A 19,387-nucleotide genomic window follows, 5' to 3' on the forward strand; every position below is an offset into this window, starting at 1 on the left:
ATCTTATTCATTTACCTTTAATACAGAGTTTCATGTAATGTTTGGTTTATGTAAGAATCAACTTTTTATTTCCTCTTTTGTGGCTACTATGTTCGATTCATTTACTATTGTTTGTCTAGCTAAAGTTTGATACGTGAATGAATAGTTTTGAGTCCCGATAAAAATTTGCAATCTTGATTTTTGGAAGCTATTGTATGTTTACTTTATGTTGTGTATAAGGTATAAGTCCCTTCATTCTGAAGGGATGATCGACCCATCTTTGAGAGTGGACTTAACCTCTTCCGGATATATTTTTTGAGAATTTTTTAGAGCTGAACATCCAGGTAATCAAGATATTTCTCAACGGATTTTTTTGGCTATTACATACATTTAGTAGTTTAATTAATTTGCTCGTAAAGTTTCATGTCCACGATCAACCTCGTATTTTGAATCTATCTACTCTAAAAAAATATTAAGGAGTAGGATTTTAGGTACATGGTCGTCTTCCAACCTTGAACATAGTGAGACAAATGGTGTTGCTTATTAATGTAACGAGCTACATGACAACACCATTCACTTGTTTAGAGCAACATAATCTAAGATAGCAAGCAGTGAGAAGTGTCTCAGGGACACTTATTTTTATACGGCGTTGGGGGACGGGAAAACCATTGGAAACTAGGACAGTGTTTTAAGATGAATATATAACAATCAAAGTAGCTCCTTTACCCTATCTTGGCGGGTTTAAACTATGTCCAAGGCGAAAAACACTTTAAAGACATTGGGGCAAGGTTGCTGTAACAATGTAGCTCTTGTTAAACATCGGCTTTAGTCCAAAAGGGTTGCCGTGTTAATTCAGGGCTAATACGTGGAGTATAAAGTTATGCAGCTATCACTAACTCATTGAAACGACCAAGTCTCCTGCGATTCACAGGCCATAAGTCCAGAAGATGAGTAAGCATCATATATATATAGCAATGCATAACAGCTCTGCTGTATTAAAGGGAGCAACATTGATAATTTGATACAGAACAAAAAAAATCAGAACTCAATGAAGTTCAACAACGGTCCTCTTTTCATTCATGATACAAAGGGATCTAAGGTTTAAATCTCAACATTTAACAACATACAACAGCACTTCTAAAATGACATTGACAGCCGCTTGAATAAATATCATTTTTCTGAAGTACAATCCAACAAGTTAAAAGTACAGAACGAGCACGAACTTCCAAGCTTGCAAAGGAAGCAACAGTAGATCAACCTTGTTCTTCCAAACATACACAGATCATGGTATGTTGGAATCCATTTCAGACCAGTCATTGCAGAGTTTATAACTTTTGCTCTATAGTGCTTAACCACACAACCTTTACAATAAACACCCCACAAAAGGAAGTTGTTGAGCCGGAGGAAGAACCTACATCTCATGGTTTTATCATCCATTGCTGTACAAACCTGTAAAACACACTACGTTATCAGCATCACACTGGAAAAAAGAGAATCAAACCATCTACTTCTGCTAGTTGGGCCTGTTGGCTAGTTCAAGGCATTCTTTACAAATTTAAATTAAGTTTTAACCAGAAAACAATAAGTTATACTTCTTACTTGGTAAAAAATCAATTTAAATTATGAGCAATCAGTCTTAATTGGTAAAAATCAACAAAACTCAGATGTAATCATAAAATTGGTAAGAGCTAAAATCAGTTGATTATAGACTAAAAAAGACATGAAAGCCATTCTGCAAGGTAATACAACATTTATCGTGATCTTTCCTATTTTCACTTCATTAAATGTGCATAACACAAATTCCACAGTTTCATGCACCCAATCTGCAAGCTACGTAGTAAGGTCAAAATTGTTTGTTTAAAATGTCGAAAGAATGTTAGCTTATAAGGTTGAAACAACTCTTAAAAAGAACAACAGCATCTTTGCTCAGAAAACCCTCCTAGTTTATAAGAAAATTTAATACTATTATGAAGAACAATGGCTAAGATTTTAGATTGTCATTCTTTGTTAGCACACATAAGAACCTTCAGCAGCAATGATACACCATTCTTTCAAATTTCACGTTTAGACTCCTACTTCACAGAATCCACCAATTGCTCTTACACTGTTTTATCAGCTAAATAACTTTGCGAGGAGAGGAAAAACAAGTACCTTAAATAAAACTACAGTGAAAGTCTAGTAAACCCCAGGTGCATCTCTCATTCTCTCATGCTCATACGCATGGTTCTCCTTCCAATCCCACCATCACCTTTTCTCATCATCGCAACAAATTCACTATAATCAATTGTGCCATCCTGAAATGTATGTCAAACACAATACTGAGATGTATAGAAAGATATGAATGGAAAGTAAAAACATGAGGCCAATGACCTGCCATTCCAAATTTCAGAAATTATAAAAAAGAATTAGCACAAAATAATACAGTATGTGGATAAGATTACAAAAGGTGAAGCAGAGAAATGCGACTGAGAGTGAGGAGTGACAAGACTTACGTTATTTTGATCAACTTCTCTGATAACATCTTCAAGGTAAAGATCGTTAAGGCCCTGTTCTTGACATGCTTGTTGGAGCTCATCAATGGTAATAGATCCACTGCCATCCTTGTCAAAGTACTGAAAGGCAGCAACAAGATGTTCCTCACGCTCGAGCTTGTTGAGATGAATTGTAGCAGCTATAAATTCCCCATAGTCAATTGTACCACTATTGTCAATATCAGCCTGCACAATATAACATGGTTCAGAAGAATGTAGCATACTAGCATGTACAAGAAATTAAAAGCTTAAACAAGAAAATAAGAACCTGTATCTCTTCATTGTATCTCAAGTTAAACAAAAGAGATGATTCATGATAACTTTGTTGATAATACATACAAAAATATTGGACAACCATCAAACGGAAGGAGTATTTTTTCAGATTATACACTTATACAGTCAGGTAGGCTATCAAATTTATATGTACAAGGACAATAAGTTGGGAAGACGTGCAAGGTGCACTTTCATATGGATACATATCACGTAAGAAGCACATGCAATGGGAGCCAAAAAATTAATTTTAAGGGATGCCCCAGGAGAGAGCCCAAAGAGAAGCTAAATACACCAGCCTCACACAAAGTAACCAAAGAAGAGTTTTGACCTTAGTCTTAACTCTTCAACACAGCATATTTATCAACAGTAGCAATGTTTACCTATATTATTTCTACGTCAACTTGTCTCTTCAGTCAAGTAACAACTAGCAAAAAAGAGGTCATCAGAATTCAGGCAAGTATGCTAGCTGACTAGCACAATGTTACCAACATGCACATGCCTTGTTTCCAAAAATAATGATATAAGAAGTACATTGCCAAATTTGAAAAGAAACAAACAGCTTAAATCAATAAGATTCATGGCATACTAATATTAACTAAGTGCAGTAACCCAAAAAAAGGAAGGTAATATATCAAACAAATAAGAAGGTTTAGCGAATACAAGTACAGGCGAGTGGTTGCAATATAGAGAATAAAAAATACCAACTTCACAATAACTAAATTATTACCGCTTCCATCAGATCACGTATCTCTATGTCTTTAAGGTTTGAACCATATCTTTTTAAACCAGCTTTGAGCTCCTCAAATGTAATTGCACCACTGTTATCAGTATCCATTGACATAAACATTTCTTTTAATCCAGCAATTTCTTCCTCTGACAAACTTTCAGCTATAACCTGCCAAAAATTAACATGAGAGATTATTTTGCGAATTTTCACCATGTTATATCTAGAAACTAGCATTCATAATATGTAATTTTGTGAATGAAATCAGAACATCAAGAGCAGGATGAGGAAGTAGAAGACAAAGACGAAGTGGGGACAAAGAAGAGAGGCTTCATCATTTTCAGGTCTACAGAGTTTATAACTAAATGCAGCCTTGACCAAATGGGATATAACCTGCGGGGGGGGGGGGGGGGGGGGGGGGGGGGGTGGGAGAAGGAAATAAAAGGGGAAAGTCCAAAATGGAAAACCATAAATGAAAAGCAGTTTAGCCTTTTCCAAAAGCAGATAACAGGGAAAAGAGAAGTTTGATAAGTAGAATTAGTATTCATGCCAAATAATAATAAATACATAAAAAGGTAAAATGATCACAACTTAGTGACACATAAAGTAACACACCAAAAAGTGATTCTTTTGACTAGAATCTATTGAATTCTTTTAGTTTTTCCTTCATAATCAAGTGAGGTTGTGAGCTTTCTATTAGTATACAAAAATCATAAACAGAGAGAGGAGTTAAAAAGAAACGCATGTACTTGTAAATAGAGCTTGAACAAGTTAACTTACGCCACCTGCAACCCTCCCAACCCTCTAAAGATACATTTAGAATTTTAGAAGATCATCCCCATATTACAGCCAGCTGAGATAATCAAAATCTGCCGATGGTCCCATGCTTCCATTGTGATATATCATAAATGTGAAGAAGTGAACCTTGATGGAAAGGCCATAGTGCAAACTCAATCAATATGGTACTGCCACTATGTATTTTAAAAAAAGCGTGTAGTTTTAGTTACTTTACTTATTATACCTGATAAAGTAAGACACAGGGGTATCACAATCCCTCACATCATCACATAAGCCATAATGACATCTAATAGCACTATAAATCATTTGTAATTGTACAAACAAGGAAAATCATATTTGTAGATTATACATACCCGCAAAGCCATTTTCTTCAGCTTGTTCATTGCAGAGAAGTGTTTGAGACGAGAAATTACAGCTGGGTCCAATGCTCTATCTGGTGCAACCCCACTTTCACAAATCCAAGGATGACCTAAACAAGGTAGCTATTTCAATAAAAACAGTGTCCAAATAATAAACGAGAAAAAGCTTTCACAAACAATGAAGTAAACTGATTATCAAAGAGCAAATACTAACTCACATAGAACTTGGTGAGCAGTTAAACGCTCTTTTGGGTTTGAGCACAGCATCTTTCTGATAAGATCCTTTGCACTATCGGAAATTAGGGGCCAAGGATCTGAGTCAAAATCAATATGACCCTTCAAAACTGCATCGAATATTCCCTGCTGAGTTTCTGAGAAACAACAAAAACAAAAAAAAAATTAATATGATATCATCTGAAATAAAGATGCACACAATATCCACAAAGTAATAATTGAAAAAGAAACAAAAAAATAAAACCCCTTACATACCAGCCCAAAATGGTGGCACACCACTGAGTAATATGTACAGAATAACTCCAGCAGTCCAAACATCTGCCTCAAAGCCATAATTCTTCAAAAGAACCTCAGGCGCGACATAGTAAGGACTTCCAACCACATCTGTAAAGACCTGACCTGCAATAGCCAGCCACCTTTAATTAGTCCTTGAAAACTGTATGCTGACTACTTTCAGCTTTGCTAACATTACATGATATCATCCACGCAGGCATAATTAGTGTTAAATGTACCTGAAAAATAAATAAGAACTCTGGACTTTTTTTAATGATTATACAAATTATATCGGAAAAATATTAAAATATATTATGCTATCAATTCATTGCCAGACATCACAACTACATGAAATTACCAACACCGGATCTCAATAAATGACAATCGAGTGGCATTCAGCCATGCCTATGCTCACATGAAATGGTTTTAAAAAATTAAATATGCTCATGCTTATCAGGCAATGATAAAGCATATGCTAACTGAGAGAAACAATCAATATGCATCAGAAGACTCAATTCCTCAAACATTGATGTTTATAAAAGAAACCAAAAAGAGAAACATAATTTGCTAGGATACCTGGTTTAAAGAAGACAGACAGCCCAAAGTCGATAGCTTTGAGAGAGAAATCATCATCCTTATTCACCAACAAGAAATTCTCAGGCTTGAGATCTCTGTGCATAACCCCAAGTGAATGGCAGGCTTCAACAACCCCGACAATGATCTTAGTCAATTCAGCAGCCTTTCTCTCACTGTAATGCCCCCTTTGAATGATGCGGTCAAACAACTCGCCCCCAGAACAAAGTTCCATCACAATGTGCACATATAAAGGATCTTCATAAGCACCCTTTATGGTCACAATATTCTTGTGACCTGCCAGGTGGTGCATTATCTGAATCTCTCTTCTCACATCTTCCACATCCTCCTTGGATATCAACTTCCTTTTCGATATCGATTTACAAGCATATTCAATCCCCGTGGAGATCTCAGTACATAGATACGTGGTCCCAAATTGCCCTTGCCCCAATTTACGGCCAAGAGTGTAAAGATCACGAATGTTGGCAGTCTTATGACCCAAAACATAATAAGCTTGATTATCACTTTGCTTCCTTACGGTATTATTATCTTTAGCCATTGGAACAACAACCACAGAATTATGATCTTTCTTAGGATTATCTTGAGCAAATTCCTGATTAACAAGTTGCTGGTTTCTCAAACTATTAGGTGAATAATCTGAATAATCGGAATCGTTTCTCTTGGTAGTATTAGAGCTAGTGGTATTCGAATTCGTGTTCGAGTTCGAATTTACAACAGAATGATCCTCGGGCTGAGTCTCGCCCTGATGAAATTTTGCCCCAAAAGATCCCCGGCATGTATTGCCCATGAAACAACCTCAATTCCACCCAACCAATTCAACAACTCTTTCACAATCCAAACCAAAGTTTCTCATTCAATCAATCAATCTTAATTGCACTGAACAAGAAATTAAACAAACACAAAAACAACAACATTAAAAATCAATCAAAATCATCGTATAAATCCACAAATAAAAACAAATAAATCCCACAAAAATTGGAACAAATTAATCAACAAACAAACAATAAAATTACAAACCCATATGAGAAATGAATCAAATAACTGCAAGAAATGTAAACTAGATCTAGATGAACAAATATATAAATTGAAGAGAGAGAAAGAAAGGAGAAAGGGTAGTACCTAAATTTTTTGATGAAGTCAATAAAAGTATCAAAGAGAGGACATAGATTTATTGATAAAGATGATCAACTAAAGGGCAAAAGGAAGATCTTTCAAGGTAAGTTCCTAGCTCATGTTCTTGAGGAATAAACAAAAGAAAAAAAAAATTGGGGGGGAAAAATAAAAGAAAATTTTATTATTAGGGTGTCAAAGATCTTCCATTTTCAATCAAGGAATAATCAAGGTTGTTCCTTTATTACGTTTTTTTTTTTTTTTTTGACGAATCCTTTATTACGTTTTTATTTCTGCTTTTTCCTGAATTTTGAAAAAAATTGTGAGGTGGGTCTCTTTGTTTTTTTCTGTAAACAAGAAAAAAAGCAAATGAAAGAAAAGTGTTTCTTTTAATAGGATGTTTATAATTACATATCTTTAATCTTGGTGTATAAAATATTAAAAAAGTCAATAATGTTAATAAGATTCAATTTGATTTATCAATAAGATTTAACCAACTAAGCTAACTGCTATCGCGTTAATGCGAAGTTAATAATAAAGTAATTAAGGTGCAAGAAAGATCTAAAAAGAAAGTGCTTAACAGCTCTTTAGTAGATCCTAATATCCTATACCATAGATCTCATTATCTGATCCAGCAAAAATTACTTAATCTTAACCAATCAGATAATTAAAAGATGGAATATTTTAATTTATTAATTAATTTTATTTTTGAGTGTTCTAAAATCTAAATTACGCGGTTTCTTTTTTTTTTTTTTTGAAGAAAAATTACGCGGTTTCTAGGAAAGGGGAAGGTGGCAATACTGGCAAACTCCAAACAGGGGGGGGAGGAATGAAAGGTGGTGTTTGACTTTTCTTTATCATGGCTCAATTAAAACAGTATCCAATGAAATTAGGAGAGAGAAAATAAGAAAGCTGCTAATTTTAGGATTTCCAAAAAAAAAAAAAAAAAAAAGAGTAATGGTGGCTGATTTTCAGTCAACGATTCTCTATTTATGTTCATGTGTTGGTCAATCCAAGTTTTAGGAAGTCTAATCCTTATCTTTTTACACTCAATCTAGTCTAAGTAGTCTTGCTTAAAACTTAATCTTCCTACTATTCATATTGTCTTGTCTCTAATATGGTGTACATCATTGTTATTAGAAATTTTTTCAAAGAGAAAAAGAAAATTATTTTATCAATAAGTTATGTCTAATACGGAGTAAAGAAAAATGTACAAAGAGTCTTAATGTTGTAACAAATAAAAAGATAAATAAAAATATTAAACATATATGATATGATTTTATAGAAAAATAAAAAAGATGGAGTGTAATATTTTCATAAGTTTCCAAATTAATGTTATTTGAAAAGTAAAGGTTATTATGGATATCTTTAAGAATTAGTAAAAGTTATTGTTAGCAAATCGCTCTCATATTCTTAAAAGCAAATATTAGCATATAAACAAAAACCTAAAAATGTAATAAGTCTTATAATACTCCGTAATAACAATGTGTGGCATAGGCCAAGGGGTACTGAATTACTACTCTTTTTGTTCCTTTTTGTTTATCTTATTGTAATTTTACAACTTTTTATTTTTTAATTGGATTGAGTTGGTGAGAAATAAAATTGGTGGGAGAAATTTATATTTGGATTGAGTTGACACTATGAAGAAAACTCAATTAACAAAAAGATAAAAAAAAAAAAAAAAAAAAAATTATTGGATCAATCAAAATGAAATAGAGGCTACATACAAATCATACAATAATATTCATCAAAATGTCTTAGTCGCAAAAGCAAAAGTTATTTCACATCTCAATTTAATTATGAATAAATTAGGAATAGATTCATATTCAATGAAGAAAATGTCATATTTTCTTACCTAAGAAATAATCCAATTTTTTGAGGCTTGTTTGATCAAGAAATATCAAGAGTCAAATATAATTTTCACTTGTAGAGTTTTGATAATGCTGGCCAGTCCAAATTTAGAACACTTCAACACTAGCTAGTATGAAAAAGATGAAAGACCGAAAGAGATTGACATAATTGCTAGTCCACTTGCTCAAGTGGTTACTTTGGCCTTTCATTTTCACCTCTAAGGCATTTTAGTACTAGTGCTTTTTTTCATTCCAAACTACAGCTTTGATTTTATTTTTATGATGATTACATAAAGTTACAAATTATAATTGAATTAAATCCACACAAAAAATCCGTTGTATGAAAACTTCTTTCTAGAGTATTTATAATCATAAGAATTTCCCGTCAAAAATATTACTCCATTGTATAGACTTTTTCATATTATAGAATTATTTCGCAATAAAACAGTTTACAAAAGGCCTCCTTTTTAACTCGTATTAAATCTGATTTATAATCGGTTAGACTTTCTAACAAGTACTCGTAACAACCACAACCCCTTACCCCACCCCTCTTCTTCTGTGATCATACAATCTTGTAATCATTTACTCTCTTTGTGGTCCATTTTTGCAAATAAAGAACAATAAATACAACCATGTCAACCAATAAGAAAATAAAATAGCTAAATAAACAAGTAATTAAAAACTGAAATCTGTCTATCAAATATAAAAGAATACTTACAATGTATGGCATAGAGTTGATCATTGAGCTACATGTCATATGTGGTGGGAATGCATGAATGATTATGTTTATTTTCCATTCATGCTATACAAATATTTCTTTGAACAACATGGTCCCATTAAAAGGGCAACTTGCCTTGTCACAACCACAGATTTAGTGCACTCAGATCTGAATGCTGGCTACATGCCTTATGACTTCATGTACGATGTACTAGTAAACAAAACAACAAATAAAATTCATACTTGGTAGCTAGACTTCATGTACGATGTACTAGTAAACAAAACAACAAATAAAATTCATACTTGGTAGCTACTCCGGGATCGAATCTCACCGCCGGGAGGAGGAAAGGGGTTACAAGGGGAATTCTGAATAGGTTGGCTATGTACTCCAGATAGGTAGGTCAGATCCAAGCCTAAAAGTGCTTTAATGACTTATCCTTGTGATGATATTTTATCAACAGAAAATCTATCATGAGTAAAAAGCAGTAACACTGCAAGTTCATGTAATATGTCACTGAGTTATTATCGGCAAAACCAGATACGCGCAGTGTACACTGATATAAACCTGTACAGATATTCTCTTCTCTGTTCCATCATTCATGATCGAACTGATACAAACTGATGTGTGGAGGGAATTTATAAGTTTATAACTACTCTTGTCAGGAAGAACTATGCCAAAGGAGGTTGCCAGAAGCATATCATTAACCAGCAGAAATTGACTCTTCAAGACGCTTTGGGAGTCCACCACTTGCAGGCCTTCAGAAGTTCAGAGAATAATAGAAAGAGGTTCAAACATGTCAGTAATAGGGTTAAAAAGAACAATGTGAAACGAGAAGCCACTGAATCATGAAAATTTGAAACAAAACTATATCAGATATACAGTAGTAATCAGGATTGCCAAACAAAAACGTAAATTGAGTAGCACTTGTAGATCATTCATTGTGCTGAGAGGGTGAGATGTTGTCTGTCATCAAACCCTCCCACTCCCATCCCAGAAAAAATGTGAAACCAAGTAGTGTTTAGTCTCAGCTGGCCTTTTTTTTTTTTTGAATAAAGTTTCCATCTAGGTTCCACCAATCTACAGACAACAATGATTGAGCCCAACCAGCAGTTTTTACCATCATTTCAACCAACCACCCGATATATCAATCAAAACTTGCATGTTATGATCGAAGAAACTGTGTTCATAAGATGCACATGGGGCAGATGTGCACTTGGACCATGCATTTTAAGGTTTAAGTTTTGCTAGAAGACATGCTTTGAAATCATCAAACACCCAATGTAAGACCTGCATCTCATTCAATGTTAGATGAAAACAAGGTGTCCCTACTCACTACAAGAGAGTAGGATATGTAAGAGGCAGGCAGCTGGCCAGCCATCATTGTTAAAGGTGAGGTTATTTAACCGGACAATCAGATGGCATAGCCCATATATACATACAGCTCCTCTCCTAGGCTACGGCCAAGTGATTCAATGAGGCATTGTTCAGACTCCAAATTCAAAGTGCCAAGACTGCTAACTGCCAAATTATCTATCAATTGTGGATTGCATACATTTCCTAAGTGCAAATTTATTGATTAATTTCTCTAGCCGTATACCATCATGTTGCTGGAGGATAAAGGCATTCAAGCCACAGCAGAGAACTAAAGCAATACACTTATAAGATTACTCTGGATCAGTTTTAAGTAGAGCATTAATAGGGCCTTGTACTGTTGTACACTCATTGTAGTCTTGCATTCCCCCCCCCCCCCCCCCCCCTTGTTATCACTCGAATAATTGATAATTTCCCGCTTATTACATAATGTGCATTGAGACTTGAGAGTCTCCCCCACAATCATCATTTCACTTTCAAAAGTCACAGCTTCCCGCCAAATGACTCACTTTGTCACCTTAGTCATTATCAGAGCTCAATATATTATACAAGTATTACCTTAATGTAATGCTATATATAAAAACATTTTTGGCATATATATATACAGAATATATAGAGGAATGCTGTTGTAGAATCACCCATGGCAATAAACTTAGCAAGGATTGAACTTACAGTCCACTTAGAATTTTAATAGAGTCATAGAAGAACCACTGCATAGTCACTACAGGCCCCACCAGTGCAATTCGAACACGCAGACTCCTAGTGAATAGATTCAGGAACCCTATCTTTTTTACGGCCTGAAAATAAAAAAATATTTCAGTTTACTTATAAGATGTCTACTAGCATGGATTCATATGAAACACTGTCCCCACCTGAAGCACAGAGTCAGCCTTTTTGTTGTAAAGAGAGGAAACAATGACATCAGCGGGATTTGAGACCAAAGTGCCAACTGCTCCAGCTGCATAACCAGCCAAGCAAGTCACACCAAGCTGCTGGATTCTAGAGCAGTCTTCCTTTCTTCGCTGAAGGATATCATGGTATATATGGTGAACTGAATGCTCAAATGTTGAAAACATCACCATGGAAACTGTGAAGGGGGCAGAATAAGGAGACCATAAGAAAAGAGATCCCCTAATTCTTAAGAATACACCAGACTCTTTACCTTAAAACTGAGAATCTTAAGGAGTACATTTTACCCTATCCTATAGGCCTATATTAATATTTTACCTATACAAGAGTCCATTTGTTTTACCTATACAGAAACCATTTGTTTTACATATAGCACAGAGTCCATTTGCTTATCCTCTAATACAAGAGAATATAGTAAAAGAGAGTTTGTGATCCAACAAGAAAAGAAATGCAATAATTCAATCTCCCTCTCCTTCACTCAGCTTAACTTCTTAGTTCTTACCAAATTTGTATGAACAGTGAACATAATTCAACCTTATATGCCACCAAATACTCAATAATGCCTTTAATATGCAAGCATAGACACATTGTCATCATGTCAACTATTACAATATCGAGCCTATCCATTTCCCTATGTTAAAAAACAAGAAAAACAACACATAGACACATCATCCTCATGTCAACTATTTTCGTATTGAACCTATACATTTCCCTATGATATACAACAAAAACAACAACACCACCAAAAAAAAACAACTATTACTATGCAGACAATGATTTTCATAATGCAGGAAACAAATAAGCAGACAGAATCAATTTTATCAATTACTGGAGTCGGACAGATTGAAAATCAGTGAAACTTGGAAATCAGTGTCTAATGCTGAAAAGATTAGGGTATGTTCATTGTCGACAGACCTGGTTTTTAGCTTGACATAATCCAATCACATCAGTAAATCATACTCAACTGCAGCATTCAACTCACCAGATTAACAAAGAACTTCTAGGACTGACAAACAAGAAAGCAGGTAAATGATCAATTGAGAAATGCAAGTTAGGCATTATTACATGGAAGATTACGTCCCCACAGCGGAAGAAGTCCTTTGTAAAATCTGCATTAGAAAAACAAAGATTAGTCATTTTGTTATTTAGAAAGAAAACATACTCTTATGTAATGCAAAAGAACAAGCTTAAGCTTGAGACAACTACCCTGACAAGCCTTCAGCTCTGTACACTTTAGGAAATCCATCAACTAAACCCTTAGCAAAATTTGTTTGTGTTTGCACACGGACTTTAATTGATTCAAAAGGGCAGAGAGCTACATCAGCAAATACTTGAGCAGATGCGCCACTCAAAAAGAATATCATGCTCCTGTTTTGACCTACTAATACATCAGAGTAGAGCTTCTTAAAGTACTCATATAGACCAAACTTGCAGCCGCCTTGAATCCCATATCCGAAAAACTTCCCTGACCAACCTCTCCAAAGGCCAGAAGCACCATGTTCACTCCATAGAGTTGAGAAACCTGATGAAATGCCATTATATTTAATGGGATTCACCTACTAGTTCAAACAAGTTATAATTAGAAATAAACTCCAAAAACATTAATACTATTACCAATTTGAACCAAATTTAGGTTATTATTTTGACAAAGAATCCACAGTAATATGTGCACCTATTATTTGGAAAGCTTGAGCATTTAGTGCTGGCAATCTCTGACCTTACTAAGGTTACACAGAAAACCAAACCCAAATAATCCAAAGTTTACTCATATACAATTTGATACTATTTTACTAAGTTTACTTTGGTTTGACATATCTTCGGTATCACCTCAAATCGACCAGAATCCAAACCGATCAACCCATTGACCAGAATCGCTGACTCTTACAATTAGTGTAAAAATTACAGTAATTAAGGAGAGATGCTAATCCTTTTTCAAAATGTTACCAATTTAACAAAGGCAAATCCAACAGTTTTAGCAAAAATGAGCGGTATAGCAGTATATATGTTCTAATTAGCCACTAAATCTACATAGACCATCAAAAATCACTCACATTAATCATCCAAAAATCTGTAATTGCATAACAAACATGTTTCAAACCAAATAAGGTCAACACACCTAATTCAAACATAGATAAATAAGCATAAAATTTACAAGTACAAGCTAAAACCAAATATTAACTGAGAAAATAAACAAATAAAAAAATCTACAAAAATGTGAAATTAAAGAAGGGTTTAAGAAGGGTTTTAGGGAAGAAAACTGACTTGCATATTAACTTTAAGAACATCAAGAGGAGTAATGGCCAAATGGGTAGTTCCAGCACTAAGCATTCCACCAATGGTGCAAAGACCATAATACCCAGGTGAAAATTCCTCGCAAAATCTGCCTTCAACCCCTTTCATTTTCTCTAAAATGTTCATCTTTCTAAGTTTCAGATTTGTTCTGATTTCTGGGGAAAAAACCCAAGGATTCCTCTTTTTTTTGAAAAAAATTATTCTTTTGATAAAACGAAATCCAGGATTCTTGGGAGATCAAAAAAGGAGGAAAAGTGGGTTTGTTTTGTTAACGTCAGAGATTTGACAGAGGAAAATTTGGAGGAATAGGATCGTTAGAATGGCTGAAGAACATGTAGTACGTATTTGTGAAGTTTGTTCGTGTTTTGTTTATCGTTTGTGATTCTTCCACGTTACATGTTGTAATATACGGTTTAGGGCTATGTTGAAAATAAAAATATGACCTTTTGGTGGGAAGGGAATTGAATAGGTTTCACACTTTTATTTATGTTCGATTTGATTGCGTGGATAATTGATTAGATTGATTATTAGGAGTTTAAATTATGTGTATGATGTATGATTGGATCTTGTGTACACGATAATTCATTTGCGACTCTTTAAATCCACAGCTTATATTTGTATCACAAATGCAAAATGTGTATTGTGGAAATTTATAATCAATTGTGTCTATATAGATTTAAGAGTTGGTGCAAAAATTTCTTATCACACATTTGCATTAAAAAATTAATTGTTATAGTCATTTTTTCAAAATAAAATTAATTTATGATTATTATTTGAAAATATAATGGAATCATAAATTGTTGGTAACACATATACAATGATAGAGCATAGAGGTACTCCCTCTGTTTCTTTTTTTATTGTCTCATTTAGAATCTTGCATATATAGCATTACAAAGTATGGAGTGATAACAATATCTCAATGTAGGTATATTTTACAAATAATACCCTAATGTTACACATAATACGTGACTCAATTTTGAAGTAATTCGTATTTATTTTCCCATAAGTTATATTAGACATTATTTGCATTGAAATATATCAAGATTCTAAATAAGACAAGAAAAGGAAAACATATACTAGTAGAAGTATTTTAGACAATTGGACTACGTCATCTATCTCAAATGTAGGCCCAGCCCAATGTATAAGTCTCCATGTAGTCTAATTGGCCCAATGTTTTAGGGGTTTTGGGCCTGGGAGGGTATTCATAGTTAAACTTAGGAATTCTTAATTATTGTTTTATAAAAGAAGGAGAATGTCCGAGTAAAGACTAAATACGGTCCCTAAACTATCGTATTTGTGCCGTTTTAGTCCCTCTTAAACTATTTGTGCCCTTTTAGTCCCTCAACCACCTTTGTTGGTGTTTGTCAGTCAAAAGTTGAAGGACTTTGATGACTAAGCAATAGTTTAGGGACCTTGAGTCAGCAAAAAAAGTTTAGGGATGTTGACTAAGCAAAAGTTTAGGGACTTTGACTCAGATTTTGTTAATTAAATAATTTTTTCAATGAATCTTCTTTAGGAAGGTAAAATTTTGTACTGACTTGATGAAGGAAAGTTTAGGAACGAATTTTTGCCACGTGGCCCAATGGACTGGGGAATTTATCGAAACGAAGCGTTTTGATTTGTATTCGAATTAAAAAAAAATCACTCAGCTGTACTTTGGGAAACGTAATTCATCATTACGTTGTCTGATATTGGCGGGAGAATTGGAAAGGGCTATGCCTTTTCATTTACCCTTCCCCTCACTGACTCACCTCACATCAGTACTTTTCCCCTTTTATATAAAAACCCAGAGGTCATCTTTCTCTTTCCAACCCAAAAAAAATTCGTCCTTCTTCTTCGCCATTAATGTGGTTGTGTGCTTGCGAACGTGACTGCAAGAAAGCGAAATTCGAATTGCTGCAATCATCTGAAGGTATATTCCCTCTTTTTGTCTTCTTCTTCTTTAATTCGACTGTAAATGTGTTGTTGACAGAGTTGTTTGCTTGTTTGTTTTTTTTTGTTGTAAAGTTGTTGTTTTTTGTTGTTTGTGTTGTCATCTTCGTCTTTTTTGCATGTGTGTTTGGTTTATTGTGGCTGATTGTGAGAATTTGGGTGTTTCTGGGTATAATTTGTTGAGAATTTGTAGGGTTTAGGTGTTAGTGAAACAGAGTAGGTTTTGAACATGGTAAAATTCTTGTCTAACTCCATTAATTTACCTAGGTATGGACGCTCTTTCCGACGCGCATCCTATTTTCAGCAATCCCGATCTGCTTGTCCTCCATGTCTTCCCGAAGCTTAATTGGGGGAGTCGGGATACTGTGGATAAGGTTTGCAGGAAATGACGTCTGTGGTGGAAGACACGCCACCTTGCCCAGCTCCAACCCTTTTTCGGACCCAGGGCCTCTATAAACGAGTGGATTCTCAACGACCTCATCTACAATGATGGGAGGGACTTTCATGCTTGGATCCATAAGGACATGACAGTGTACTTCGATGGCTTCCCCCTCCTGTTCAAGGAGGAGCAGTAGGCTGTTGTTGTTGGGGTGGGGGAGGTCTATGTGCAGCTAGTTGGTTTTTGGTGTTAGGAGCTGCTAGGTTTAAGCTTTTTATGATGTTTTTTTTAGTTTTTGGGGTTAGGGCCGTTCTTTGCCATTGTCATAGCTTGAATGTATGTAGGTTGGATGAATGTGACATTCATGATGTTTTTTTTGGGTATGTCACTGCTATGACAATGTGTGATCTGATGGTATTTAGTGCAGAATAAGTTTCATTAGGCTTCATTTAGGGAACTAGGTTGATGGTAGTGTATGTAATGCAATGAAGCCTAATGAAGAATCTATTGTAATTGACAACTTTTGATATGATGAATGAAATGAATGGTGTTGTTCTGTTTCCTTTGATGTTATGCAATCTGTCCTGATTTCTTTTATTATGTTACTTTATTATGCAAGTTAAACATTGTGTATATCTTGTTAATGCCAGATTATGGACTTAAAACCTTGTTTGGTTGTACATCATGGTGGTGAATGGCAAATTGGTAGTGAATCCTTTTACATTGGTGGTAAAATGAATGTGTTTGAGGACATTCCAAAAACTGTAGATGCTGACTATGTGAAGGCTTTAATTGATGGTTTGGGGTACACTGACATTGTTAAGATCCATTACTTAGATCCTAGAAAGGATTTTAACTCTGGGATGAGGTACCTTTCTTTTGAGAAGAATATTGTTGATCCATTTCTGAGCTTACTTCTACAGTACAAACTCATAAGAATATACACAGAGCACCAAGAACCTGAAAGGCCTTTGTTTGAGAATTTAGGGAGAAGGGGTTCTTTTCTGAGTTTCTTAACTAGAGAAGATGAAGAACAATATGAGCCTGTTGATAAACAAAATGAGAGAGTTCAGTTAGGTGGAGGTGATAATATTGAAGAAGATTGTGACAATATTCCTAGGCATGACAATGCAGACATAGACTATGACACTGAAGGCACTGATGTAGATGATGAAGAGGTTGTGCAGGCGAGGTATGAAATAGCTAAAGAGAAGGAGAATGTGATTGCATATGATGATGAGCTAAATATGTTAAGGAGGCTAGCTGTAGATAGGGAGTTGGGTGAAATAGGGAGTGACTTTGAGGGGTTTGATGAACTAGACAGTCCTGATGAAGATGAAGATGACAGTGATTATGGGTTTTTAGTTGCACCACCAACCAGTAGGTATGGCAAATCCAAAAAGAAAGCACTTGACATTGAAAATATCCATTTGTTTTATCCTGGTCAATCCTTTGAGAACCAATCCACTTTCAAACAAGCTGTTAGAAATATGGCCATTGAACAAGGTAGAAACTTCACTTTCTTTAAGAATGATAAGATGAGAGTGGGCGCAGTTTGTGAACACAAGGACAAAGGGTGTCCATGGAGAATATCGACTTCATGGGATACCAAAAAAACAAAGTTCAGTGTCAAATCACATGTGAGTGAGCATACATGTGGAAGATCATGCAAGGTTAAAAAAATGACACCAACTTGGATTGCAAACCAGTACCACACTCAATTCAAAGTGAACCCATACATGAGGCTGCATGACCTGATGGAGACTATATGGTTAGAATGGGGCATTAGAATCAGTAGGTACATGGCTCATAAGGCAAGGAGAAGAGGGCAGGCTCTTACTGTTGGTGAGTACAAGGAGCAGTATGCATTGCTTCCTAGGTATGCAGCAGAGATATTAAGGAGCAACAGGGGAAATATAGTGAAACTCAAGTTAAATGGGAATGTGTTTGATAGGATATACATCTGTTTTGAGGCTTTGAGGAAAGGATTTTTAGAGGGATGTAGGCCCTTTATCTCATTGGATGGTTGCTTCTTAAAGGGTCCTTATGGGGGGCAATTATTGGTAGCAGTTGGTAGGGATGGGAACAACCAAATGTTCCCCTTAGCATGGGTTGTGGTTGGTGTTGAGAGCACTGACACTTGGTGTTGGTTCCTATACCTACTTGCAGCTGATTTAGGAACAAATGAAGGGGCATGATACACTTTCATGTCAGATTAGCAAAAGGGGTTAATTGCAGCTATTCAAGAGGTGTTTCCACAAGCTGAGAGTAGGGTGTGTGCTAGACATGTTTACTGTAACTTCAGGGGGGTGTTTGGAGGTAGCTTAGAGTTTAGAAAGCAATTTTGGATTATTGCCAAGTCCACCACTGAGAATGCTTTTCAGGAAAAATTGCAAGTGATGAGGGAACTTTCAAATGATGCTGCAGAGGATTTGCTTAAAAGAAATTATAAAAAATGGTGTAGGGCTTTCTACACACCTATGGCTTCCTGTGACAGTGTAGACAACAACATGTCTGAAGTATTCAATTCATACATACTTAAATGGAGGCATAAGCCTATTATCAGTATGCTAGAAGACATTAGAGAGAGCCTAATGGAAAGATTACACAAGAAAAGGGACATGATCAAAGAGAAGGATCTCAGTTTATGCCCTAGAATCCAGCAGCAGCTTGAGAAACACAAGGTATGAGCAGGGGATGGAATGCATATTGGGATGGTGGATTTTGCTATGGATTGAGGGATGGGGCTACTTAGACCAAATATGTTGTGAATTTGGTGGACAGAACATGCTCTTGCAATGCATGGCAAATCAGCGGCATACCCTGCAAACATGGTGTGGTGGCCATATGGAACAAAGTGGACCAACCAGAGCAATATGTGAATGACTACTTTAGGAAACACACTTATGCGAAGGCTTATGATCACCTACTTGAGCCACTAAATGGTCCACAGGAATGGCCTACTAGTGAGTGTACTGTCACTGCTCCTGAACTAAAAAAGGTGCATAACAGGCCAAAAACAAAGATAACGCCTTCGGCTGGTGAGGTTCCTAAAGAGGGA

At 35.4% G+C, this 19,387-nt stretch overlaps 2 protein-coding genes across 2 annotated transcripts; both read right to left on the reverse strand.

Annotated features, from left to right (window-relative positions):
* Positions 1-1,028: 1,028 nt before the first annotated feature.
* On the reverse strand, positions 1,029-7,204 carry LOC145589963 (calcium-dependent protein kinase 26-like). The gene is made up of 9 exons (XM_081646684.1): positions 6,885-7,204; positions 5,748-6,641; positions 5,154-5,297; positions 4,883-5,035; positions 4,659-4,774; positions 3,511-3,678; positions 2,472-2,696; positions 2,131-2,273; positions 1,029-1,428 (listed from the first exon to the last, which is right to left on the reverse strand). The coding sequence occupies exons 2-8, from the start codon at positions 6,550-6,552 to the stop codon at positions 2,178-2,180; spliced, it is 1,707 nt and encodes a 568-aa protein (XP_081502810.1). The 5' UTR covers positions 6,553-6,641; positions 6,885-7,204; the 3' UTR covers positions 1,029-1,428; positions 2,131-2,177.
* Positions 7,205-9,442: 2,238 nt separating this feature from the next.
* Positions 9,443-14,377, reverse strand: LOC145589971 (mitochondrial phosphate carrier protein 1, mitochondrial-like). Its single transcript, XM_081646692.1, has 6 exons — positions 13,986-14,377; positions 12,930-13,279; positions 12,789-12,832; positions 11,687-11,901; positions 11,487-11,611; positions 9,443-10,198 (listed from the first exon to the last, which is right to left on the reverse strand). Exons 1-6 carry the CDS (start codon positions 14,139-14,141, stop codon positions 10,144-10,146), a joined length of 945 nt encoding a protein of 314 aa, XP_081502818.1. The 5' UTR covers positions 14,142-14,377; the 3' UTR covers positions 9,443-10,143.
* Between the last annotated feature and the right edge of the window lie 5,010 nt (positions 14,378-19,387).

This window comes from Chenopodium album, chromosome 17, assembly GCF_948465745.1.
Source record: "Chenopodium album chromosome 17, dcCheAlbu1.1, whole genome shotgun sequence".
In the NCBI taxonomy this organism is placed as follows: Eukaryota; Viridiplantae; Streptophyta; class Magnoliopsida; order Caryophyllales; family Amaranthaceae; genus Chenopodium; species Chenopodium album.